This window comes from Oncorhynchus clarkii, chromosome 12 (assembly GCF_045791955.1).
Source record: "Oncorhynchus clarkii lewisi isolate Uvic-CL-2024 chromosome 12, UVic_Ocla_1.0, whole genome shotgun sequence".
Taxonomy (NCBI): Eukaryota; Metazoa; Chordata; class Actinopteri; order Salmoniformes; family Salmonidae; genus Oncorhynchus; species Oncorhynchus clarkii.
In genome coordinates, this window is record NC_092158.1 from 53,153,961 (window position 1) to 53,180,453 (window position 26,493).

Below are 26,493 nucleotides of genomic sequence, written 5' to 3' on the forward strand. Positions count from 1 at the left end.
AAACATATAAAAGCACCATATACAGTGGGGCAAAAAAGTATTTAGTCAGCCACCAATTTTGCAAGTTCTCCCACTTAAAAAGATGAGAGAGGCCTGTAATTTTCATCATAGGTACACTTAAACTATAACATACAAATTGAGGGAAAAAAATCCAGAAAATCACATATTTAATGAATTTATTTGCAAATTAGGGTGGAAAACAAGTATTTGGTCACCTACAAACAAGCAAGATTTCTGGCTCTCACAGACCTGTAACTTCTTCTTTAAGAGGCTCCTCTGTCCTCCACACGTTACCTGTATTAATGGCACCTGTTTGAACTTGTTATCAGTATAAAATACACCTGTCCACAACCTCAAACAGTCACACTCCAAACTCCACTATGGCTAAGACCAAAGAGCTGTCAAAAGACACCAGAAACAAAATTGTAGACCTGCACCAGGCTGGGAAGACTTAATCTGCAATAGGTAAGCAGCTTGGTTTGAAGAAATCAACTGTGGGAGCAATTATTAGGAAATGGAAGACATACAAGACCACTGATAATCTCCCTCGATCTGGGGCTCCACGCAAGATCTCACCCCGTGGAGTCAAAATTATCACAAGAACGGTGAGCAAAAATCCCAGAACCACACGGGGGGACCTAGTGAATGACCTGCAGAGAGCTGGGACCAAAGTAACAAAGCCTACCATCAGTAACACACTACGCCGCCAGGGACTCAAATCCTGCAGTGCCAGACGTGTCCCCCTGCTTAAGCCAGTACATGTCAAGGCCCGTCTGAAGTTTTCTAGAGAGCATTTGGATGATCCAGAAGAAGATTGGGAGAATGTCATATAGTCAGATGTAACCAAAATATAACTTTTTGGTAAAAACTCAACTCGTCGTGTTTGGAGGACAAATAATGCTGAGTTGCATCCAAAGAACACCATACCTACTGTGAAGCATGGGGGTGGAAACATCATGCTTTGGGGCTGTTTTTCTGCAAAGGGACGAGGACAGCTGATCCGTGTAAAGGAAAGAATGAATGGGGCCATGTATCGTGAGATTTTGAGTGAAAACCTCCTTCCATCAGCAAGGGCATTGAAGATGAAACGTGGCTGGGTCTTTCAGCATGACAATGATCCCAAACACACTGCCCGGGCAACGAAGGAGTGGCTTCGTAAGAAGCATTTCAAGGTCCTGGAGTGGCCTAGCCAGTCTCCAGATCTCAACCCCATAGAAATTCTTTGGAGGGAGTTGAAAGTCTGTGTTGCCCAGCAACAGCCCCAAAACATCACTGCTCTAGAGGAGATCTGCATGGAGGAATGAGCCAAAATACCAGCAACAGTGTGTGACAATCTTATGAAGACTTACAGAAAACGTTTGACCTCTATCATTGCCAACAAAGGGTATATAACAAAGTATTGAGGTAAACTTTTGTTATTGACCAAATACTTATTTTCCACCATAATTTGCAAATAAATTCATTAAAAAACCTACAATGTGATTTTCTGGGTTTTTTTTCTCATTTTGTCTGTCATGGTTGAAGAATTACGTACCTATGATGAAAATGATAGGCCTCTCTCAACTTTTTAAGTGGGAGAACTTGCACAATTGGTGGCTGACTAAATACTTTTTTGCCCCACTGTATATAATTTCAAAGAAGAAAAAATAATCATATTTGACATTCATTTCAATACATGAAGTCCCACCAAAATGTCTGGAATCCATTCATTTTCTGTCTCTCATTATCCAATAGTTCATGTACTATAATACTGTCAATATTTCATGGATTTTTTTAAATAAAAAAATAGTTGAGTATCTTACTCCATTATGCAGCTGTTACATTTATCAGACCTGTATTTTTGACCATTTATACATGTTTATGATCGTTGCTACTTAAATGTCCTCTCCCCACTCCTAACCCTACACTGTTGAGACAGCACAGCAGCCAGCCCGGTACCAGTATCCTCAGTACATTGAGTTTTAAGCTGCAAGAAGCAGTGCAGTCAAGGTAGGAGGAGAGGAGAGTCGTAGAGATAATTATCCATTTATCCAGGCAAACAAAGTCTATGAGAGCTCAGTAAATTGCCATCATATTCCTGAGTCCAGGGCTCCCCTTTTTGCTCTAAATCAAATAAAATGTATTTATATAGCCCTTCGTATATCAGCTGATATCTCAAAGTGCTGTAAAGAAACCCAGCCTAAAACCCCAAAGAGCAAGCAATGCAGGTGTAGAAGCACCTGTCCCTGCTCTAGCAGGGACATCATGCACCCACTGTTTTAGAGGGGCAGGAAGTACGTGAGGATGGAGGGAGGGGGGGATTTGATCATTTTTCAAAGACCTGAAACAGCTTTTTTCTTGTAATCTAGAACCATAATTATTATGTCTCTTTTTCCTCAAAGTTTGTCTAAGCATATCTCTTTACCTTTTTAATTGTAATTTTTATTCATGTTGCACGTTGATTCTTTAAGAACTTCTAATCATTAGAAGTTTAGTAGAATTACCACACTGGTATATAGTATCATAACCAAATAATTACATTAATTTTAGTCAATAATTATGTACATATTTATGGTAATTTCAGTTTTGAAAAGAACAATCTAAATGCCTTTCTATCTATGAATTTCCATCAAATGAAATTGCTCGGTGGCTAGTATTACAGAGAAAAAACAAAAACAAGTTTGTTTTATTTATTCATCACGGAATCAATAGGCTCCATAGCTTGATCAAATTCATTTACAAACATACCAGCAGCTAATGTCACCAGCAGCTAAAATCACCAGCAGCTAAAATCAAACCTAAAGCTGTGAGTGTCACTCTATACTCTCTCTCTCCTCCTCCACTGATGATACTGCAGACACTCGAGCATCTAGCGTCCGGTATCTCTACTTACTCGGGAGAATGGATTACGATAAAGCATGGGCTTAAAAATGAAGTTCAGTCAAAACATCTGAAAAAAATGTAGAACAGGACAAATCTGAGGGGGTCACGTGACTTAGTGCCCCCTATGGACACGACACAGGAGTCTATGGCTCCCTACTCACTCTAGCCCTCATGGCTCTCCAAGCTAATCAACAAGGACATTATGAGGCGAGAGGTGACTTGCTGGTCTCACTATAACTTGTGGCTCGCTGATTAGTTTATGACATCATTTAAAAAAAAATACTACAAAAGAAAGTGTGCTCCGTAGTACTGTGATATAGTATGTCATCTCTTCCTCATATTTCCGAGACTATTCATTAGATGTCAGATCACTTAGACTGCAGGCAATGAGAGGATGACCTTTCTCTAAGATAGTGGTACCGGGTACATTCAACGTGAATCTCTGCGACATAATTCCACGACTACAGCTGAGCTGTCGTGTAAGCTATTTTGCACCTTTCCCATGTCCAAATGAAATGTGAAATATTCTCAGCTTGTGGGAGCTCCTCGAAAAACCCCTCTAAATGTAATACTTTGTGAGGATGGATCCGTGCGTAGAGAAAATATTGCTATGACAACTAGAAAATGACAGCATGTGCAGTACAGTATGAGTCTGATTGAACAGACCCCATGCCTTCTGTTTTGGGTTTGGAAAGCCTGCCCTAATTGCACTGTGTGCTGCATACCTCTAAGCTATAAGGGTGCATCTCCTTACTGGCGAAGCTCCAGGTCTACCGCCAACCACCGCAATGGCTTGCCTTCACTAATTAGATCTTGTCTTTTTGAATTGCAGATTATCTTATTTTTCCTAGCACATCTGGGATTAGAGTTTGCTCATCACCGCTCTGATTGTTCTGTGAAGGGGATAAGTCTCCCCTAAACCAGTTCAAATGGGGAGCAAGCGGAGGAAGATAAGGAAATAAATGTATTAGATATGGGGAGTGGGGACTGACTGGACTGGGAGTTAAAATTCAGATCTGGGTGGTTACGTAAACCCCAGATGTGGTAGTCCGATCCTGGACCTGAGACCATGGTGGTAATCTCTTTGAACAGCGGGCACACTATTCCCTGACTAAGACATGCTGTATAATCCTCCGCACAGAGGCATTAATAAAGACCCTAGACAGACACTGTAACGGCTGTGTCCCCACTCCCCAGTGTATTGTGCTGCTCAACATCCCCTCTTATACTGTAGCTGAGCCCACAGTCATGCTTACCATCCTTTCTAATAGACTGTGCTCTGTGGTTATGCATACCATCTCCCCTCATAGCCGACCCTTGACAGCGAGGCTGAGGCCCTAGCAAGACATCATGCCATCCTGTCACCAGATGCCTCTGACCGTGGGACGGCTAACATGTGCCGCAGGTCCAAGCCTGCCTGTCTCCATCATGCCAATTTATAGGGGGTGAGAGAGATTCTCCTGTGGCAGCAGCTTTTCTACTAGTCAGCAACCCAAGCTGGGATTACCATATCCCATCTCCTGAAAGCAGTCGCCCCGGCAATATGCAGCCAGCAACATTCCAGGGACTGATGTTTCAGCATTTCCTCCGCCCATCCAAAGACAATATTTCTTTCCATCTACAATATGAAATTTAACTGCTTTTTTCCACAGTAATCTTGTTGCAGTGGGATCTGGGATGGTAGGAGTACGAGCAGAGCGAGGCCTGTGTTGTGTGTTTAATTCTATCTAGCAGTCCCAGAGGTTTTAACAGTGTGCTCTGAATGATCTTCCTTGCCAAAACATTATTGCATTCCATAAATCTTTACAGGAGGAGACGATTACATCTGTGAGGTTTCTTACTAAATTGCCTGCATCAGGAAAATGTGCAGCTATACTAATACAAACACAGAAAGCAATATCTCAATATAAACAATGAGTTCGATTTTGAGTCATTGTTTAGGCAATATGGTGGATTTTTCACAGCATTATAATTTTTTCAAAATGTTTCTGTTTCATAGAAGAGCAAGAGGTCTATTTGAATAGAACAAAACAGAAAATCTCCAACCAATAGCCCACCAGTTAGGCTAACCACTAGACGAGGGAGAAATATTTTAACCCACATAGGCTAAATGAATCCAAGATCTACTGTATCTCAACCTGCACATGGAAGAGGCTTCATCTTCATTGGCTTCACCCAACCAAAACCATTGAGCCGATTTCCAACCATCTGTAATGTTCCTGGATAAGGGCCTTGCATTTTCTTGCGTCAAAGAGAAGTAAAATAAATATTATAAATATATTAGGTATAATCCCACCAGAAGAGTTGCCTGCCTGTGAGAAGGAAGCGTTGCTTCATGCATTCCCACGGTGTGAAGATTAAAGGAGGACAGGCATTTTTACACCTACGCCATTTGTTCCATTATCTTGTGGGCTGACAGATCAGATCTTCTGACAGAAAGAGAGGAGCTTTGAGGTGTGTGTGTGTGTGTGTGTGTGTGTGTGTGTGTGTGTGTGTGTGTGCGCGTGCGGACATTCGTGTGCACACGCTAGGCTGTCATTAGGGAGAAGCAGACAGGGCCCTTTGATGTCCTGGAGTGCACTGAGAAATGCATTGGGATGAGCCGGCAACTTCCCTCACAGAAGCTTTGTAGATTCTGTGGAGGGAGAGAGAGAGAGGGAGACCTATGCAGCACATGCCAAGGACACAATATTACATTTCACTAAATAATTTGGGAGGGCTATTTTTAGGGCTTTTACTGAAACACAGAAAAAAGAAAAGAGGAGAGCCAGGAATGGTGAGCCGTGGGCCATGATAATGTGTGATGTGTCATTGCTGCCGTGCAGTGCGCAGCCCCATCAAAACATGATTGGGTTGTGTTGATCAGTGGTGTGTGTATCAAACGTTACGCCCTATGTACTTTGTTCATCACAATGTCTACTGCACTCATGCAATGCATAAATGGGATTAACCAGATACAGTTGAAGTCGGACGTTTACATACACCTTTGCCAAATACATTTAAACTCAGTTTTTCACAATTCCTGACATTTAATCCTAGTAAAAATTCCCTGTCTTAGGTGAGTTAGGATCACCACTTTATTTTTATAATGTGACATTTCAGAATAAGAATGATTTATTTCAGCTTTAATTTCTTTCATCACAGTCCCAGTAGGTCAGAAGTTTACATACACTCAATTAATATTTGGTAGCATTGCATTTAAATTGTTTAACTTGGGTCAAACGTTTTGGGTAGCCTTCCACAAGTTTCCGACAATAAGTTGGGTGGATTTCGGCCCATTCCTCCTGACAGAGCTGGTGTAACTGAGTCAGGTTTGTAGGCCTCCTTGCTCGCACACTCTTTTTCAGTTCTGCCCACAAATGTTCTATAGGATTGAGGTCAAGGCTTTGTGACGGCCACTCCAATACCTTGACTTTGTTGTCCTTAAGCCATTTTGCCACAGTTTTGGAAGTTTGCTTGGGGTCATTGTCAATTTGGAAGAGCCATTTGCAACCAAGCTTTAACTGATGTCTTGAGATGTTGCTTCAATATATCCACATAATTTTCCCTCCTCATGATGTCATCTATCTTTTGCACTAGTCCCTCCTGCAGCAAAGCACCACCACAAAATGATGCTGCCACCCCGTGCTTCACGGTTGAGATGGTGTTCTTCGGCTTGCAAGCCTCCCCCTTTTCCTCCAAACATAACGATGGTCATTATGGCCAAACAGTTATATTTTTGTTTCATCAGACCAGAGGACATTTCTCAAAAATGTACAATCTTTGTCCCCATGTGCAGTTGCACGAGTCCTAAAACCATAGTCTGGCTTTTTTTATGGCGGTTTTTGTGCAGTGGCTTCTTCCTTGCTGAGCGGCCTTTCAGGTTATGTCGATATAGGACTCGTGCTACAGTGGATATAGATACTTTTGTACCTGTTTCCTCCAGCATCTTCACAAGGTCCTTTGCTGTTGTTCTGGGATTGATTTGCACTTTTCGCACCAAAGTACCTTCATCTCTAGGAGACAGAACGCATCTCCTTCCTGAGCGGTATGACAGCTGTGTGGTCCCATGGTGTTTATACTTTCGTACTATTGTTTGTACAGATGAATCTGGTACCTTCAGGAATTTGGAAATTTCTCCCGAGGATGAACCAGACTTTTGGAGGTCTACAATTATTTTTCTGAGGTCTTGGCTGATTTCTTTTGATTTTCCCATGATGTCAAGCAAAGAGGCACTGAGTTTGAAGGTATCCTTGAAATTCATCCACAGGTACTCCTCCAATTGACTCAAATGATGTCAATTAGCCTATCAGAAGCTTCTAATGCCATGACATAATTTTCTGGAATTTTCCAAGCTGTTTAAAGGCAGTCAACTTAGTGTATGTAAACCTCTGACCCACTGGATTTGTGATAGAGTGAATTAGAAGTGAAATAATCAGTCCATAAACAAATGTTGGAAAAATTACTTGTGTCATGCACAAAGTCGATGTCCTAACCGACTTGCCAAAACTATAGTTTGTTAACAAGAAATTTGTGGAGTGTTTGAAAGGAAGGTTTTAATGACTCCAACCTAAGTGTATGTAAACTTCTGACTTCAACTGTATATCTAGCTATCGTATCTCCATTTTACCTCTCATTCATTGGCTAGCTCCACTCTTGTGTTGTCCATTGAAGGAATAATAATGTTTGCCGTGGCGAGAGATAATGGGGTTCTGAGCTACACAAATTAACAAGGTGATAAACAAGAAAGCTGAGTGTTTCATGACAACAGGAAGGCATTTTTGAATTGCTACTGATACATTAGCCTTGATCTCTAATGGAGGAGGTTGTCGATATCCTCACCTCAAGTCTCTATCAGGAGAGCACTGTTCTCTGTAATGACTGTAGGAAACACTGCCAGAGATGTTCTGTACTGTTGTGCAGCGGGGGGTGTCTTGCACTAAGGTAGTATTTGAGTCCGTTGGCGAAGCCCATCATTATAAATAGTGGAGGGTAATGCAATGTGGCTAGGCCACTGCTGACCAAGCTCAATAAATGTATTAACTGGCAGTTTCTCAGCTGCCAGGGGCTCTCTGTGCAACTTCCAGGCCTTAACTTATGTAATGTTAATAAAAAACAAATAGTGGACCACAGACCCCTCAGATCATCCTTCATGTCTCTCTCTCCTCCTACCAACTGCCTCGTCGGCAGAAAATAGCATGGAGATATGAGCGGTAATGGTGCTCTTTCTCCCTCTCTACCGCTGTACTCGGCTATCTAATGATGCCATCAGTGTGGAGGTGAGGTAAGGTGTAACCTGGGATTGATCACAAAGTCCTGCTGTGTGCACACACAGATGTTGGTGTTTTGCAGAAATGGCAGACAACGTGTGTTTCTTTTTCTTTTTTTTTTACTCGTGAGATAAATTACCAGGTTGCCAAATTGCTTGGTGCTTTATTAATAAAGCCAGCTGTTCTCATTCCATCCGAGAAGCAGCGCTGCCCCACTCGCCGAGCAGAAAAGGGTCTAGGAGAGTATGCTCGATGCCTCACAGGCTTACGAGCACAAAACTATAGTAGGGGACAGGAGGGTTTCTGACACAGCTTACATCGTGGTGTTAATCAATTAGTGTACAACATACGGTGAGCTCTCTGTAAACCTACACATGCAGGGTGAGCTGCTTGGTACTCTCATGAACTTTGTAACTCCATATAGCAGACAGAATAGAGCAGATCCCGGAAGGTGTAGGAGGCAGGGATACCCTGTGATAAGGGGAGATGTAGTCTTCAGGATGGATGTTGTGATGTTATGTGCAAATCGGATATCCAGTATACACAATACTAAAATCCCACATATTTACCTACTCCTGTCTACTGTTTATGTGTTGACTGTATGGCATTTATGTATTTCTCTATGGTAATTCAAGTTGTATTGACTGCATTGCCTTCCTGCATATTATGTTTACTGAACAAAAGAATACATGCAAATGTAACAATTTCTAAGACTTCACTGAGCTACAGTTCATATAGGGAAATCAGTCAATTGAAATTAATTCATTAGGACCTAATCTATGAATTTCACATGACTGGGTAGAGGTGCAGCCATGGGTGGGCCTGGGAAGGCATAGGCCCAACCACTTGGCAGCCAGGCCCACCCAATGGGGAGCCAGGCTTTATTACAGACATAAATACTCCTCAGCAGCACATACCCCTCCCCCATACACATTGGCAAAGGACAAATGCTCACCAATAGGGATGAAAACGCATTTGTGCATACCATTTGAGAGAAATAAGCTTTTTGTGTGTATGGAAAATGCCTGGGACGTTATATTTCAGTTCTTGAAACATGGGACCAACACTTGTTGCGTTTATATTTTAGTTCAGTGTAATTTCCATATGGTGATTCAATGTTCGCTTTCTCTCTTGTCGTCTCTCGTCTTTAGGAGACTACGTTGTTCTGACAGTCTTCTTCGACCTGAGCAGGAGGATGGGTTACTTCACCATTCAGACCTATATCCCCTGCACCCTCATCGTTGTCCTCTCCTGGGTCTCCTTTTGGATCAACAAGGATGCTGTACCTGCTAGAACATCCTTAGGTAACAACAAAGCAATACAAATCTCATCAATCGAATTCAAGATAAATAAACAGAGAATAAAAGAGTGATAATTCTACCTCTCTCCTGTATTTAATCTCATCAGATTCACAATCAGCCAACCTAGCCCCAACACATAGGTTTTTGCAGCTTTATCAGTGGAGTTCATTAGCAGTGTGGTCCCTAATTAATCTCGGTCTCTCATAAAATAGGACTTGTTGTGGTCCAGACCGACCTTTAGCGCCCATAGAGGGCAGCTGCTTCAGTAACTAGTCCATCTTGATTCTATGAGCCCAGCCGAACGCATATGTTTTATGCAAAGCTCAGGGGAGATGCAGCCTCTACGTAAAAATGCAGGGGCCTAACTTTGCTTAAAGCAAAAGGGGGGGGGGATGTGTGAGGAGAATGTGTGAGCTATTGAACCTGCCCGTCTCCGAAAGGGTGGCCTTCTTCAGAGAACGTTGTCTTTTAGTTACATATTCCTTAGTCAGCTGCTTGTGCACCTCCAAGCCTCTCAACCCTGACCACAAGCACTCACACCAGGATCTTTGAAAGTATTGCTGAATGTAAATCAATCCAGTTCACGGTGTAACGGTTTTCTTCTGACCAAAATGCAGCATGGCTAGTGTTCAACATATTTAATAAGGACAATAAACATGAACACTACAAAATACAAAATAACAAACGTGAAAACCAAAACAGCCCTATCTGGTGCAATGACAGAAGACAATCACCCACAAAATTCCCAAAGAACATGGCTGCCTAAATATGGTTCCCAATCAGAGACAACGATAAGCACCTGCCTCTAATTGAGAACCAATCTAGGCAACCATAGACTTCCATAAACACCTAGACTAGGGCACACACCATAACCATACAAAACCCCATAGACCAGCCAAAACACATAAATCCCCTATGTCACACCCTGACCTAACCAAAATAATAAAGAAAACAAAGATAACTAAGGCCAGGGCGTGACACACGGATATCCACTTCTTATCATAGAAGAGCTTTTTGACTTTTAGAAACAATGTTATACCCTATTACTGAGAGGTTGATTTATTATTAAATGTACTGCCAGTGTCTATATCTTATATATATATATATATATATATATATATATATATATTTTATAATCTTCATAACATTTTACTAATATCATGACAAATTGAGTTGCCTGCCAAAATGTAAATGGAGTCAAATAGCTTAATTTCCTTCCCAAAGATAACAGGGAGGTAAATGTTGGTTAGCTAGCTGGAAGGATTAATGGCTGTGACATAATTCTTAATCCTTCAGTGCCATCCAACCAAATATCACAATCACTCCAGGCACCCCTATGGATATTACAACATTAATCTTGAGGCATGATGATGTCTCTCGTTTTGAATAAAAAATAGATAAATAACAACCAGATTAGCCTAAAGCCCTCATGATATATTATAGTGACTTGTTGAAGAGCTGGAGTGTGTGTTTGAGGCAGGGATGTTGGAAGATGTACACGATAAACACATATCTGTGCTATCTGTGTGCTTCGTTAAAGGGTTTCCCCCGATGAAGTATCTCCCTCAACATCATCATGTCTCTTACATGCACCAGATGGCTGGTGGTAAGGCATGGTATGAACATATTGGCTGAATTCGAAAGCATGGATATGTTGTGGATCAAGCGAACCAAAACAGCTGGTCCCTATGCCATCCGTTATGGGAGACTACACGTCATACTGTGTCAATTGGTTGCAATTAAACAGACAGTGCATTTCATAATCCTTTAGTTTCGTGTAATCCAGTACTCTAACCCTTTCCAGAATATTTTTTTTCTGATCACTATACTAAATGATATTGTTTCATTGGGTTCCTTTTTATTTGGGGTATAAGTATGATATGGATTATGTGTCCAGATAAAGCACTTTGGTATAACCTGCTGGAATGAAGTATGTAATGCATTTTAAACCCATAAGGATAAAATAGCAAGCTCTATTCATTTGCAGAGTGCTAAAATTGTTCAACCATCCCCACTGTATATCATGCATATTTTATTTTGTTCAACCAGTCTGAGATTCCTCCATTCTAATAATCTCCTATGAGAATACATTTTTGTACAGAAAGTTTATTTAGAGTTTTTGTATCTTTTTTTCTCACATCTCTGAGACCATTGAATAGTAGATAAATCCTCAATAAACAAAGGCATACTCTCTCACAACTTTTCATGTTAGTCTTCTACATCTCCTACATTGTTTACTGCCTCCACTGCACAATATCCCCAAATCCTAGAATCCAACATCCCTAAAAATGTGACCAACATCCCTAAAAATGTGACCGACCACCTCGATTAGGTGGTTGGTCACAGCTAGCTAGCTAAATAATGAAGTTAGCTAGCTAAACATAAACCATAATCCCAACCCCATAGCTACAGTACAAACTGAATGTCACCATGCATGAAATGCTGTAGGATGATTCTGCAGGTAGCCAAAGCTAATCAAGTAGGTTCAATGTTAGTTAGCTAACATTAAGCTATAACTAGCAATGTAAATGGTTTTCTGAGATACTAATACAATTACTACTCAGATTATACGGGTAACATTAGCTTGCGAGACAGCGAGCAATTGTTTTTAGCTAGCGAACAGTACGATTTAACTTGCAAAAAAACGACTGCCTGACAAAATTATGAATTTATAATATCTGAAAACTTTATGGCAGACTGGAACCACTTTAAGTAAGACGTCCTGTGTCTTTTCTGTTTAAATTGTAGCTAGCTACAGCTTGTTTGGCCCTTTGTGTCAAGTCACTCCAGTTTACACTGTGTGCAGAAAGTAGTCTATCACAACTTCTCCTTTTCCCCATCTTTGACGACAGTGCCTGCTAAATTAAGTACAGTAATTTTGTTGAGAGTAGTAGCAACACCACCATGGCTAACATTATATCTTTACAAAAAGCAGCGGTAGCAAGGATTATCTACACATACTGAGCAGTTCATGTTAGACAGACGCGAGCTGCATGGCAGACTATTCCAAACCTATCACTCGGCATGTCAAGCCCCCCGTTATCTCATCCAATAATGGCTGGCGGGAAGGTTCCTGACTTTTTCCGTGGCTAAACCAACTAGGCTTGTAATTTAACAATTGTATTCGTATTTACAAATAGGCATACACGTTTGTTATTAAGGCACATGGGAGTTCACATGTTCAAGAAGGCATTTCTCTATCTCAAGGCATTCAAACTGTTAAACAGCCATCACTAACACAGAGAGGCTGCTGCCTATGTACAGACTTGAAATCATTGGCCACTTTAATAATGGATCACTAGTCACTTCAATAATGCCACTTTAATACTGTTTACATATCTTGCATTACTCATTTCTGTATTTTTATACCATCTATTGCATCTTGCCAATGCCGCTCGGTCATTGCTATTTATATATTTATATGTATATATTCATATTCCATTCCTTTACTTAGATTTGTGTGTATTAAGTAGTTGTTGTGGAATTGTTAGATTACATGTTAGATATTGCTACACTGTCGGAACTAGAAGCACAAGCATTTCGCTACACTCGCGATAACATCTGCTAATCATGTGTATGTGACCAAAACAATTTGATTTCTGCCAAAAAGACGCATACTTAAAAAAAATATATTAAAAAATTAAATAAATAACCTCTCCTGTGAAATTGTGACGTGTGACACAGTTGAAGTCGGAAGTTTACATACACCTTAGCCAAATACGTTTATACTCAGTTTTTCACAATTCCTGATGTTTAATCCTAGTAAAAATTCCCTGTCTTAGGTCAGTTAGGATCACCGATTTATTTTATGAATGTAAAATGTCAGAATAATAGTAGAGATAATGATTTATTTTATTTCTTTCATCACATTCCCAGTGGGTCGGAAGTTTACATTCACTCAATTAATATTTGGTAGCATTGCCTTTAAATTGTTTAACTTGGGTCAAACATTTTGGGTAGCCTTTTACAAGCTTGCCACAATAAATTGGTTGAATTTTGGCCAATTCCTCCTGACAGAGCTGGTGTAACTGAGTCAGGTTTGTAGGCTTCCTTGCTCGCACATGCTTTTTCAGTTCTGCCCACACATTTTCTATAGGATTGAGGTCAAGGCTTTGTGATGGCCAATCCAATACCTTGACTTTGTTGTCCTTAAGCCATTTTGCTTGGAGTCATTTTACATTTGGAAGACCAATTTGCAACCAAGCTTTAACTTCCTGACTGATGTCTTGAGATATTACTTCAATATATCCACATAATTCTCCTCCCTCATGGTGCCATCTGTTTTGTGAAGTGCACCAGTCCCTCCTGCACCCCAAAGCACCCCCACAACATGATGCTGCCCCCCCTTGCTTTCACAATTGGTATGGTGTTCTTCGGCTTGCAATCCTCCCCCTTTTTCCTCCAAGCATAACGATGGTCATTATGGCCAAACAGCTCTATTTTTGTTACATCAGACCAGAGGACATTTCTCCAAAATCGATCTTCGTCCCCATGTGCAGTTGCAAGCCATAGTCTGTCTTTTTTATGGCAGTTTTGGTGCAGTGGCTTATTCCTTGCTGAGCAGCCTTTCAGGTTATGTCGATATAGGACTTGTTTTACTGTGGATATAGATACTTTTGTACCTGTTTCCTCCAGTATCTTCACAAGGTCCTTTGCTGTTGTTCTGGGATTGATTTGCACTTTTGCACCAAAGTACGTTCATCTCTAGGAGATAGAATGCGTCTCCTTCCTGAGCGGTATGATAGCTGCGTGGTCCCATGGTGTTTATACTTTCGTACTATTGTTTGTACAGATGAACCTTCAGGCATTTGGAAATTTCTCCCAAGGATGAACCAGACTTGTGGAGGTCTACAATTCTTTTTCTGAGGTCTTGGCTGATTTCTTTTGATTTTCCCATAATGTCAAGCAATACATCCACAGGTACGCCTCCAAATGACTCAAATGATATCAATTAGCCTATCAGAAACTTCTAAAGCCATGATATAATTTTCTGGAATTCTCCAAGTTGTTTAAAGGCACAGTCAACTTAGTGTATGTAAACACTAATTCTCACTGTAATTGTGATACATTGAAATATAAGTGAAATAATCTGTCTGTAAACAGTTGTTGGAAGAATTACTTGTGTCATGCACAAAGTAGTTATCCTAACCGACTTGCCAAAACTATAGTTTGTTAACAAGAAATTTGTGGATGGTTGAAAAACTAGTTTTAATGACTCCAACCAAAGTGTAAACTTCTGACTTCAACTGTACGCCTGTACGCCAACTGCTCAATTGTAGCTTCTTAAATAGGTCACAAATGGTATATGTTACCCTTTGCTGCTATAACCTCTCTTTACCCTCATCTTGACCCTCTTGTCCATTGACAGGCATTACCACTGTGCTGACCATGACTACGCTGAGTACCATAGCCAGGAAGTCGCTGCCTAAGGTATCCTACGTGACGGCCATGGACCTCTTTGTGTCCGTGTGCTTCATCTTTGTTTTCGCCGCTCTGATAGAGTATGGAACACTGCACTACTTTGTGAGCAACAGGAAGCCAAGCACAAAAAAGGACAAGAAAAATAAAAACCCGGTGAGTGTTGTATATCCAAAACAAAAGCGTCTACAAGTGGTAAATACAAAATTGTCAGATTTTCTCTCAGGGAACTTATAGTATATGTGTACATTTCTCCTCAAAGAATTTAACATTTGAGCTTAGAGTGTTTTCACAGAGTTCTAACCTTATTTCCAGCCTCTGAAAGCTTTACCAATCACTCTCACTGTATTACTGTAATGTATAGCCAACTACTACTAGGTTCCCTTAAGGGAGAAGTCATTGTGAGTGCCATGCAGTCTGCGTGAGAGGCACAGGATAGATTGAACCTGTACTTAATCCACACCACAGCTGTGCAGTTGTAATTTAGACCTTTGTCACATGACCAGATGTTTTCTTAGGGGCTTCAAATCCCCACAACATCATGGTAGCTAAAGTGAAAGCCCCTGAGTTAGCTAGCAAGGTACTTAACAGGCTGTGGAATGCTGCTGTTTCAGCTTCTTTGTAACTAAGATTTGCTTTTGAATATAAATATGTGCAGGATGAATGAGTAATGATCTGGATGTTCTCACCGAGGTTGTTCTCACAGAGGTTCTTCACATGGTCTGCCAAGATATGATGCAGAAGCCTTTGACTGAGCTCCTTTTGATCTTCATGAATAGTTAAGAATAAAACAGGAAATCGAGGAAATAGCATCCTTTAATTTCTCATAGGCTTTGGGTGGGTGTAAGGGTCACTCAGTGAGGGTGATGTGTGCTACTTCTGGCGCCGACAGAGATGGCCGCCTCGCTTCGCCTTCCTAGGAAACTATGCAGTATTTTGTTTTTTATGTGTTATTTCTTACATTGTTACCCCAGGTAATCTTAGGTTTTATTACATACAGTCGGGAGGAACTATTGGATATAAGAGCAACGTCAACTCACCAACAGTACGACCAGGAATACGACTTTCCCGAAGCGGATCCTCTGTTTGGCCTACCACCCAGGACAATGGATTGGTTCCCAGCTGGCGACCCAAAACAACGACGCCGTAGAAGGGGCAGACAGAGCGGTCTTCTGGTCAGGCTCCGTAGATGGGCACATCGCGCACCGCTGCCGAGCATACTACTCGCCAATGTCCAGTCTCTTGACAACAAGGTAGACAAAATCTGAGCAAGGGTAGCATTCCATAGAGACATCCGAGACTGTAACTGTAAACCACATATCCTGAGGCTGCATTTATTGTAGCCGGGGATTTTAACAAAGCTAATTTGAAAACAAGGCTCCCCAAATTCTATCAACATATCGATTGTACTACCAGGCCTGGCCAAACCCTAGACCACTGTTATTCTAACTTCCGCGACGCATATAAGGCCCTCCCTTCAGAAAAGCTGACTACGACTCCATTCTGTTGCTCCCAGCCTATAGACAGAAACTAAAACGGAAAGCTCCCACGCTCAGGTCTGTTCAACGCTGGTCTGACCAATCGGATTCCACTCTTCAAGATTGCTTCGATCACGTGGACTGGGAAATGTTCCGCATTACGGCGAACAACAACATTGACGAATACGCTGATTCGGTGTGCGAGTTTATTAACAAGTGCATTGGTGATGTTGTACCCACAGCGTCTATTAAAACATTCCCCAACCAGAAACCGTAGATTGATGGCAGCATTCACGCAAAACTGAACGTGCGAACCAGTGCTTTTAATCAGGGCAAGGTGACCGGAAACATGACTGAATACAAACAGTGTAGCTATTCCCTCCGCAAGGCAATCAAACAAGCTAAGCGTCAGTACAGAGACATAATGGAGTCACAATTCAACGGCTCAGACACGAGAGGTATATGGCAGGTTCTACCGTCAATCACGGACTACAGAAGAAAAACCAGCCTCGTCGCGAATCACGATGCCTTGCTCCCAGACAGACTAAACAACTTTTTTGCTCGCTTTGAGAACAATACAGTGCCACTGACACGGCCCGCTACCAAAACCTGCGGGCTCTCCTTCACTGTAGCCAACGTGAGTAAAACATTTAAATGTGTTAACCTTCGCACGGCTGCAGGCCGAGACGGCATCCCAGGACGCGTCCTCAGAGCATGCGCAGACCAGCTGGCTGGTGTGTTTACAGACATATTCAATCTGCTGTCCCCACATGCTTCAAGAGGGCCACTGAAAGATTAGTGTAATCTGTGTGGGTAGCTGGACAGGTAGGATGACTGACAGTGAAGGTGAACAGGTGGTCACGTGTCAGGTGACAGAGGAATGGATGAGACTGAGGCAGGAATTCCTTTAACCATAAAGTGGTATATTTACTGAGTAGTCTATGCTGCATCACAAAGGAAACAAATAACATGTATCCAATCAAATTCATAATCAAAGATCAAATCAGATCATTCATTATTAACATAAGTTAGGGAGTTCAACAGTTCAGTTCATTAAGTCAATAGTAAACATCCGTGAGTCATTTAGGCTCGTAACTATTTATCATAAATCATGAAAGAATACAAACAGTGAATGGTTATACAATCTATAATCCCCATCAAAGTCAATCAGTTAGCAAACAATGACGTTTCTCATTTCACTCTTTCAATTGTCTTCATGTGTACATATAATTAATTTCAATACATATGAACCATATCGATTGCATAATTGGCCTATGAGGATCCGTAGTGCCGTGATCATTGACAATTCACAATATGTTTGAAGCGTGTGCTCCAAGCCGCGCTCCGCGGTAATAACTATAAACAATAACTGAATGGCCCACTCTCCCGATCGCCACAGATAATTCAGATGAAAGGTAAGAGTCGGTCGACTTACGTGGATTCATGGACGCACAGAACTTCTGGATCAGATGGAGTTAAGGAAGAGAAAGCAGCGAGATCAGGCGATGGCAATTTCCTCCTTTTATGGAGTTGAGATCTGTCGGACATTTCCACCTGACCTAATTAAAGCGCCCTGGCCCAGCTGAGTAAATGGCAATGAATTAAAGGATTATTCCACCAACTCCATGGGCCTTTTCTATAGCCACCATTGTTCCAGTTCCCAAGAAAGCTAAGGTAACTGAGCTAAATGACTACCGCTCTGTAGCACTCACTTTCGCCATCATGAAGTGCTTTGAGAGACTAGTCAAGGACCATATCACCTCCACCCTACCTGACACCCTAGACCCACTACAATTTGCTTACCGCCCCAATAGGTCCACAGACGACGCAATCGCCATCACACTGCACACTGCCCTAACCCATCTGGACAAGAGGAATACCTATGTAAGAATGCTGTTCATCGATTACAGCTCAGCATTTAACACCATAGTACCCTCCAAACTCGTCATTAAGCTCGAGACCCTGAGTCTCGACCCCGCCCTGTGCAACTGGGTCCTGGACTTCCTGACTGACCGCCCCCAGGTGGTGAGGGTAAGTAACAACATCTCCACCCGCTGATCCTCAACACTGGGTCCCCACAAGGGTGCTTTCTCAGCCCTGTACTCTCTGTTCACCCACGACTGCATGGCCATGCACGCCTCCAACTCAATCATCAAGTTTGCAGATGACAGTACAGTGGTAGGCTTGATTACCAACAACGACGAGACGGCCTACAGGGAGGAGGTGAGGGCCCTCGGAGTGTGGTGTCAGGAAAATAACCTCACACTCAATGTCAACAAAACAAAGGAGATGATCGTGGACTTCAGGAAACAGCAGAGGGAGCAGCCCCCCTATCTTCATTGATGGGACATTAGTGAAGAGGGTGGAGAGTTTTAAGTTCCTCAGCGTACACATCATGAACAAACTGAAATGGTCCACCCACACAGACAGCGTGGTAAAGAAGGCGCAGCAATGCCTCTTCAACCTCAGGAGGCTGAAGGAATTTGGCTTGTCACCAAAAACACTTAAAGTTTTACAGATGCACAATCGAGAGCATCCTGTCTGGCTGTATCACCGCCTGGTACGGCAGCTGCTCCACCCATAACCGGAAGGCTCTCCAGAGGGTAGTGAGGTCTGCACAACGCATCACCGGGGGCAAACTACCTGCCCTCCAGGACACCTACACCATCCGATGTCACAGGAAGGCCAAAAAGATCATCAAGGACAACAACCACCCGAGCCACTGCCTGTTCAACCCGCTATCATCCAGAAGGCGAGGTCAGTACAGGTGCATCAAAGTGGGGAACGAGAGACTGAAAAACAGCTTCTATCTCAAGGCCATCAAACTGTTAAACAGCCATCACTAACATTGAGTGGCTGCTGCCAACATACTGACTCAACTCCAGCCACTTTAATAATGGAAAAATTGATGTAATCAATTTATCACTAGCCACTTTATATTATATAATGTTTACATACCCTACATTACTCATCTCATATGTATATACTGTACGCTATACCATCTACTGCATCTTGCCATCTTGATGTAATGTATCACTAGCCACTTTAAACAATGCCACTTCATATAATGTTCTCACACCCTACATTACTTATCTCATATGTATATACTGTACTCTATACCATCTACTGCATCTTGCCTATGCCGTTCTGCCATCACTCATTTATATATTTTTATGTACATATTCATATTCATTCCTTTACACTTGTGTGTATAAGGTAGTTGTTGTGAAATGTTTAGGTTATATTACTGCATGGTCGCTACACTTGCATTAACATCTGCTAACCATGTGTATGTGACAAATACATTTGATTTCTAACCATTTTATGAAAAATAAAACAATAATGTCCTATTTCATGTTATGATGGTATTTGTTCAGATATCTGCATTATGCATGAGAACAACAACAGGTAATTTACAATCAATCTACTAAATGTATGCGCACTGGAACTGATTAGGTAATCTATGGTATTTTAAGTTAGATGGAGAAAGAGAGTATAAATCCATATTCAATGTGTTTTATTTAGATACAAATGCCATTAACTGTACAAAAAAATGACATTGTCTTGTTTTGGTGTAACGGGTCAGCTTTGAGCCTTACTAGGATCAATATCACCCCTAAACCATTGATGTCAAGTTTGTTTTTATCATGGATATAGCACATCTCTAAAGGTAGATTTGGCTGGAGATCAACCTGGTCTCCAGTGTGATGTGTCCTGTCATGCACCTTCCTCCTCCTGTATGTGTGTCTCTACAGTATACTGTTCTCTTTCTACTTTTGATGTTCTCTAGATGTTCTCTATGTTTTTGTTTATTACATGTGTTCTTTTTTGTGTTGTTCTCTTTTAATTCCACATATTCTTTGTTTCCTGTTGGGACAAAAGCTCCTCCGGCTCTTTTCCTCAAAGGTATATTGCCTTCAGTTTCAACTATTGACTGCATGTGTCTGCTGCATTTTGCCTCTTTCTGGCCCCAGCTAGCGCATTGCACTGCTACTTGTCTGTTTTAGACACCCTTTCTTTACCTTTACCTCAGAATCTCTTCCGCAATACCATCAAACAAAGTGCTCACAGGAAAGTGCAGAGGCAGCCAGACGTACTTGTGTAGTGACAATATTACGCTCTTTCAACCAGTCCACACTGGTTGAAAGATGTAAAAAGATGGCACGCAATGGTTTCATTCTGGCTTTTTTCCCGTTTCTTTCTGTCTCACACTGTGCAATTTTGACTGTAAACCGGTGGCATCTTTTTCTCCGCTATCATTTAACCTACCCGTGTATTTGTGGGGCTTTTAACCTGACGCTTCCTATAGAGTCAGCAGAGCCTTAACAGACTGAAGTAGACACCCCTACACTGTGCTAGGCCTCATTAGTAGTGATCATCTTAACGGCTACACACGCAGCAGAGTAGATTCAGCCACAGTAATCTTCATACACTCACAGTGCAGAGGGTGCTACTGAAGAGCTATATTTAACACTCAAGTAAAGAAGATGGTGTGCTTTCAAAACCTGAATCACCCTTAATCTATGGTATGAAAGAACATTTCTTAATGGGGTCATTTGACTGAATTTAAATACCATTAGTCAGAGAATACTGTAAGTCAACATTTGAACCAGCCATTTATAGGAAGGGCATTTTCTATAGCTATTTGAAATGGACAAATAATCATCAACAAAAATGTACTGCAGCTGACGCTAAGCTTAGATTAAAGTGGTACGGATCCAGAGCAGAGGCCTGTGTTTCCTTCAATCATTCCTCCCCAGAGGTTGTCTACTTTCATCCGGTTAAAGCTGCAATGCCACTGTTTTGTTTTGCAAACCCCGGCCACGCTGCACTATCTGTGTTTGTTACACTGCTTGAGCTAGCTCCTACCACACCCTTCCTTCTCCCGTGCAACCCCACTTTGAGACCCGGGTCACATGACCTGATGCTGCTCCCTGCTGCAAATCCCCCGGCGGCTGTCAATCAATCAGGCAAAATTGTGGAACCAGCCATGTATCGTTTTCAAAGGGACGACAATAACCCTTGTGTTCGAGTACTGGGCAAATTTGAGCTGCAGGGAGCGAGTTAAAGTCAAATCAGTGTTTTGAGCTTTTATGATGACACACGCCTTAAACAATTTACCCCAATGCTTATGGCATTTGAGAAGTGGTACTTGACACACATATGATTCATTTTTATAAAGACCAAACATTCGGAAAGCAGTATGATTACCTAAACATAGTACTGGCACGGCATCACATTGTAAATATAGCTACAGTAAAGGCTCATGAAGAGCAAAAAGGCTTTTGAAAGAGGCTTTGGTCTCCGTTCAGTTAGTAGCGATTCCATTCAGTTTATTTTAAGCGGGGCAATACATGTAACTACGTCATCATATTTCTAAGTGACTCATACAGAAAATATGATGCTGGGTCAGAGAAAACTCATTCTTAAAGTTGATCATGAGAGTTTATTTTTTTATTTTTTTTAAAAGGTGGCGTGTTGTTTTGCGATAAAAGCCCATGAAAATGCCCTGTTTGAATGCTAATTGTGCCTCTTTTGACTGATGGAGCAAAGGACTCGCTGATGTCACTGACCTATTTTAGGAATCATCCGAAATAAAACGCTGTGCCCTGAAGTGGTGAGCAGGCTTAAATGGAAGTTGATTTAACCCATTTAGGGACAGGAAATGGAGGATGGAGGAACAGTGAGTCCCTGCTCAGGAGTCTTTCTTATCATACAGCTTAAATCATAAGCGATTTACAATAAATTCCGATTTCCTCCCTCTGAAATCCATACAAGGGCATCCACGTACAGAACAAGAATTGGTCCCGCTTTATTTGAAGTGCATCTCATGAAGTCTTCATAAAGCCTTCATATAGACTTCATAAGCACTACATAGATGCTTCACATATAATCTATTAACAAATGTCATGCTCTATAAAGATTCATAATGTGGCATACGTGTGTGACGTAACCGTACAGATATTTGTTCACATTTGCATGAAATACGGTTAGAGATGATTTGTGACCCATTTATGTAGTGCTTACGAAGCCTATTTAATTGCTTTATGAAGCCTTCCTAATATTCACTTCAAATAGTGCAGGACTGATGTAATTTGAGTGAATCGTAATGCGAAAGGGGACTATGGTTTAGCTTTGGGACTAATGATAACCACGATACTCTTTTCCCATGATGTGCAACAGCAGAGCTTATAATGGGTTGCCCAGCACTAGCATCATCTTTCTGCTAAACAAAGCAAAACTACACAATGTTTCTGACAGAAGCTAAACTTCTTTACCCTAAGGTGTAATTTGCATTACGTGTTCCAAAGGGAATAGTCCATTGTCATCTTTAAGCCACTCTAATTAAATGCAGGTGCCGCTGATATGTAAACATGTATTTGCTGACATGCTTAAAAAGATCCCATCGGCAAGTGAAGGTGCAAATTACATTTTGTATACTAACATAAAGAGAGACTAAATTAGGTCCCCTGTGCTGCCTCTTAGACTCTAGTTGCTAACTGTGCTCTCTCTGTTATAAGCAGACACCTACGGTGGACATACGCCCTCGCTCAGCCACCGCCATCCAGATGAACAATGCCACCCACATGCAGGAGCGGGATGAGGAGTATGGCTACGAGTGCCTAGACGGCAAGGACTGCACCAGCTTCTTCTGCTGTTTCGAGGACTGCCGCTCCGGGGCCTGGCGGCACGGGCGGTTGCATATCCGTGTCGCCAAGATAGACTCGTACGCTCGCATCGGTTTCCCCACCGCTTTCGGTCTCTTTAACCTGGTTTACTGGATCTCCTATCTCTATCTCTAGATCCAGCGTGTAGCCAGACTTAGAATATATGTTCTGCTCCAACTAGACCATTTTTCAGAAGGGGACCCACTGAAATGTTTTCCTTTTCCTTTTGTTTCTGTTTGATTTTTCTATGTTTGTTAATTCATTTTTCTCATAATTTCTTTATATGGTTGAAGCAAAAGTTGTAGCAAAACCATTAGGCATGCAGGGATCTGGAGTCCGATAGTGGGGACTACGACTGTGCTTTGGGTAAGGCAAGAACCTAAGTTCACCGTAGTGATTCTGCAGGACTACATTTTCCAGATTCCCCTTGATCAGATAATTGGTTTACGTAGAAGGTAATCGCAGTCAGGGCCGCTTCAATGTTGTTGTTTTTTGTATCTGCCCTTAGTCAGTATATTAGATCACAGTAAACATTTTCACGGTAAACAAACTTCATTCAAACTGAAAAAGTATTAAGGCATGTTCCCGATTTCTTGCATTAACAAGTCACGCATGCGCCGTAGAAGACAAACGGAAGATTTGACATCAGTTTATTTTCCCCATCTTTTAAAATATGCATTTACTTATTGCTGTATTCCATCTATCCAAAATACAAAATAAGCTAAATCTAAAGCACTTTAATAGCTATGTAGGTTGAACAGTAAGTATGATTTTCAATGATAATTTGATAGCTAGGTTTCTTTCATCTAACTGTGAAACTTTACTTTTACACAGTTAAACATGCATTTTTTTGAATGTGTGGTCAGAGCGCTAGAAAATACTGTTTATGGTCAATGGTCAACTGTACAGACACTGTATATATTTTATTATTATGTAGTGGTTTACATTTATTGCATGCACCTTTCAGGCCCAAAATCAACACATGTTTTAAAGGGGCAATCCACAGTTGTTACATCCATTTACCGACATATAAATTAATGATATTCTCATTGATACTTGAAGTTATAAAGGCCTCATGAGCTTACTTTAACTGTCCTACCCCATCCCAACCCAGCATATAAGCTCGTTTTACTCCAATGTTTGTAAACATTGTAAATGTAAACAAACACTGTTTCGCCTCAAAATATGTTTAAATCCATCATTTAGATTTCATGGATGGTCGGTCCTTGCATCAATAACCCTGTCTGTAAATTTAAGAGTGGTTACATTTCTTCAGGCCCATCCCTCAGCTTTTTACAAAGACAGAGGTGGGGTATCTGTTTGTTATTGTTTAAACTGTGGATAGCCCCTTTAAGGTCTTCTATTGTTGGCTATGGATACAAAAAAAGAACACTGCTGATTATCCATCTGAATTTCGTCTTACTTTTTAGGAAAAGTAGAAAATGAGACAAAGTCAGATTTTGTCTTATAAATTAACGTTAATCTCTACCAATATGTATTACAAGAGGATCAATCCAGACCTTACAGGGAAAACGTTGTTATATCGACTTTTATTAACTTGTAGACTGCTCTGAGAAACTCTTCCCTTTCAAACATTTTGCTATTGATGGCTATCTTCAATTGACACACAAGTATGGCTGTGCTGGCTCCTTTGGGAAGTGTGTAGATAAGAAATAGGCATCAAAAACAAATGTATGGTTTTCTTACATCAAAACATATTTTCTTACATCAAAACATATTCTGCTCCCTTGCTCTCCCCCACAACCACTTGGTGGAAGTGAATTTCATGCAAACACATCAAGCAGTGTTTTACTTCATTCAGCTGGCACTTTAAGTGTCTACAATGGAAGCGGCTGTAGTTCTGAATGCGTACACCCATCAAAATGCCAAAACTCTCAGTGACAGAAAACAAACTCCCATTTGTCATAAGACTGAACTGCATTACTTAGTCACTGCATTAAAACAGGATCCATTCCATCTGTCTCAATGGGTGGTTTAGAGGGACTTAAGGCAAAAACAAACCATTTAACTTGAGGAATATTGATGAACATGACAGCTCCATGGAGAAGAAAGCATCTGCTTGTGACCAGACCAGATGCATAAGCCTTACTCTCTTTGAAGAGAAACACTGTGGAAATTACAATGATCTGATGCTGAAAATGTATTGAAAGATCTGGGAGAAGTTCAGGATTTTTTGTTTTTTGTTTGTTTTGCTTTTCTGTGTTTACAATGGCTCATTAAATCATTAATGTGTCAATACATCATTACTCATTTATAGTGTGGCACATTGTGAATGTCAACATAAGTACTCAAACTATTTGTGCTTCACATCATATGCTAATGGAACGCTTACAATGCAACTTATGGGGTATTTGTATACCCAAATCATGGCCAACCTGTTCCAAAAGAGTACCTTAGCTAAAGGCAGCCAGAGGATGTTAAAGCAGTGCTTTAATCTAGACCAGGGTTTCCCAAACACGGTCCTGGGGCCTCCCATGGGGGCACGTTTTGTTTTCTGCCCTAGCACTACACAGCTGATTTAAATAACTCATCATCAAGCTTTGATTATATGAATAGGCTGTGCAGTGCTCGGGCAAAAAACAAAACTTGCCCCCCTGGGAGGACCCGGGACCAAGTTTGGGAAACCCTGATCGAAATGAATAAGTCATTTTACTGTACATATTGTAAATCACATGATATTGTGTACATAGTAGATCACAAAAGGAAACAAACACTTATCAAACCCTTCAATTTTTGAAAGGGGCAATGATATGTTTCATTTTCTTCATGTATTCCCTTTCATTGATATCATTATTATCATTGCATTATGCTGGACTGTGTGGGATATTGTAGGGCAGGTGTATTCTACAAGGTCCGGAGCCTGCTGGTTTTCTGTTCTACCTGATAATTAATAGCACCCACTTGGTGTCCCAGGTCTAAATAAGTCCTTGATTAGAGGGGAACAATTAAAAAACTGGCTTTGAGGTCCAGAGTAGAGTTTGAGTGTTGTAGAGTATTTTTCAACAAAACAGAGATGGAGAATGTCCTTTGTCAACAATATCATAGAGACATAATTTCGTTCTATAATGAATTTATCTTGTTGTTGTTGTATTTTCTATGTTGTGGTCTACATAGGCTCTAAAAGACCAGTTATAGTCTGTTCACTGAATGGTATGACTAAAAAGGTAGGTGGCGAAGTTACTTATTACAGCCTCAATTGACAATATCTTTTCAGACATTCAACTGTGATATTAGCTACTCCCTGAGGTACTGAACAGACGTGCTACTCTAGTCTAAAGTGACCGTCAGAGTTTCTGCATTAAATTGTAAAGTTTCTTAGCAACAACTGTAGTACCCATTGTCAGTTGAACGAAGTGGAAAGTGAGTGGAATTTGAAGCTCTTCCCCTTGTGCATTCACTAGTGGTCCTCTATTTTGTACCTGTTGCGAAGCTATCACTCAGTACAAGGTTTTGTCTTAAGGGTGTGTGTGTTTTTTTCTCTCACTTGAACAGAAAG

General features: G+C 41.2%; 1 protein-coding gene across 1 annotated transcript in view; it reads left to right on the forward strand.

Moving 5' to 3' along the window:
- LOC139420803 (gamma-aminobutyric acid receptor subunit gamma-2-like) overlaps positions 1-25,522 on the forward strand; it is a 74,572-nt gene extending 49,050 nt beyond the window's left edge. Inside the window, exons 7-10 of the mRNA XM_071171087.1 lie at positions 9,263-9,415; positions 14,781-14,986; positions 20,191-20,214; positions 22,833-25,522. Of these exons, the coding sequence (XP_071027188.1) occupies positions 9,263-9,415; positions 14,781-14,986; positions 20,191-20,214; positions 22,833-23,111 (662 nt within the window). The 3' untranslated portion in view covers positions 23,112-25,522. The remainder of the gene's footprint in view (positions 1-9,262; positions 9,416-14,780; positions 14,987-20,190; positions 20,215-22,832) is intronic.
- The last annotated feature ends 971 nt before the right edge of the window (positions 25,523-26,493 follow it).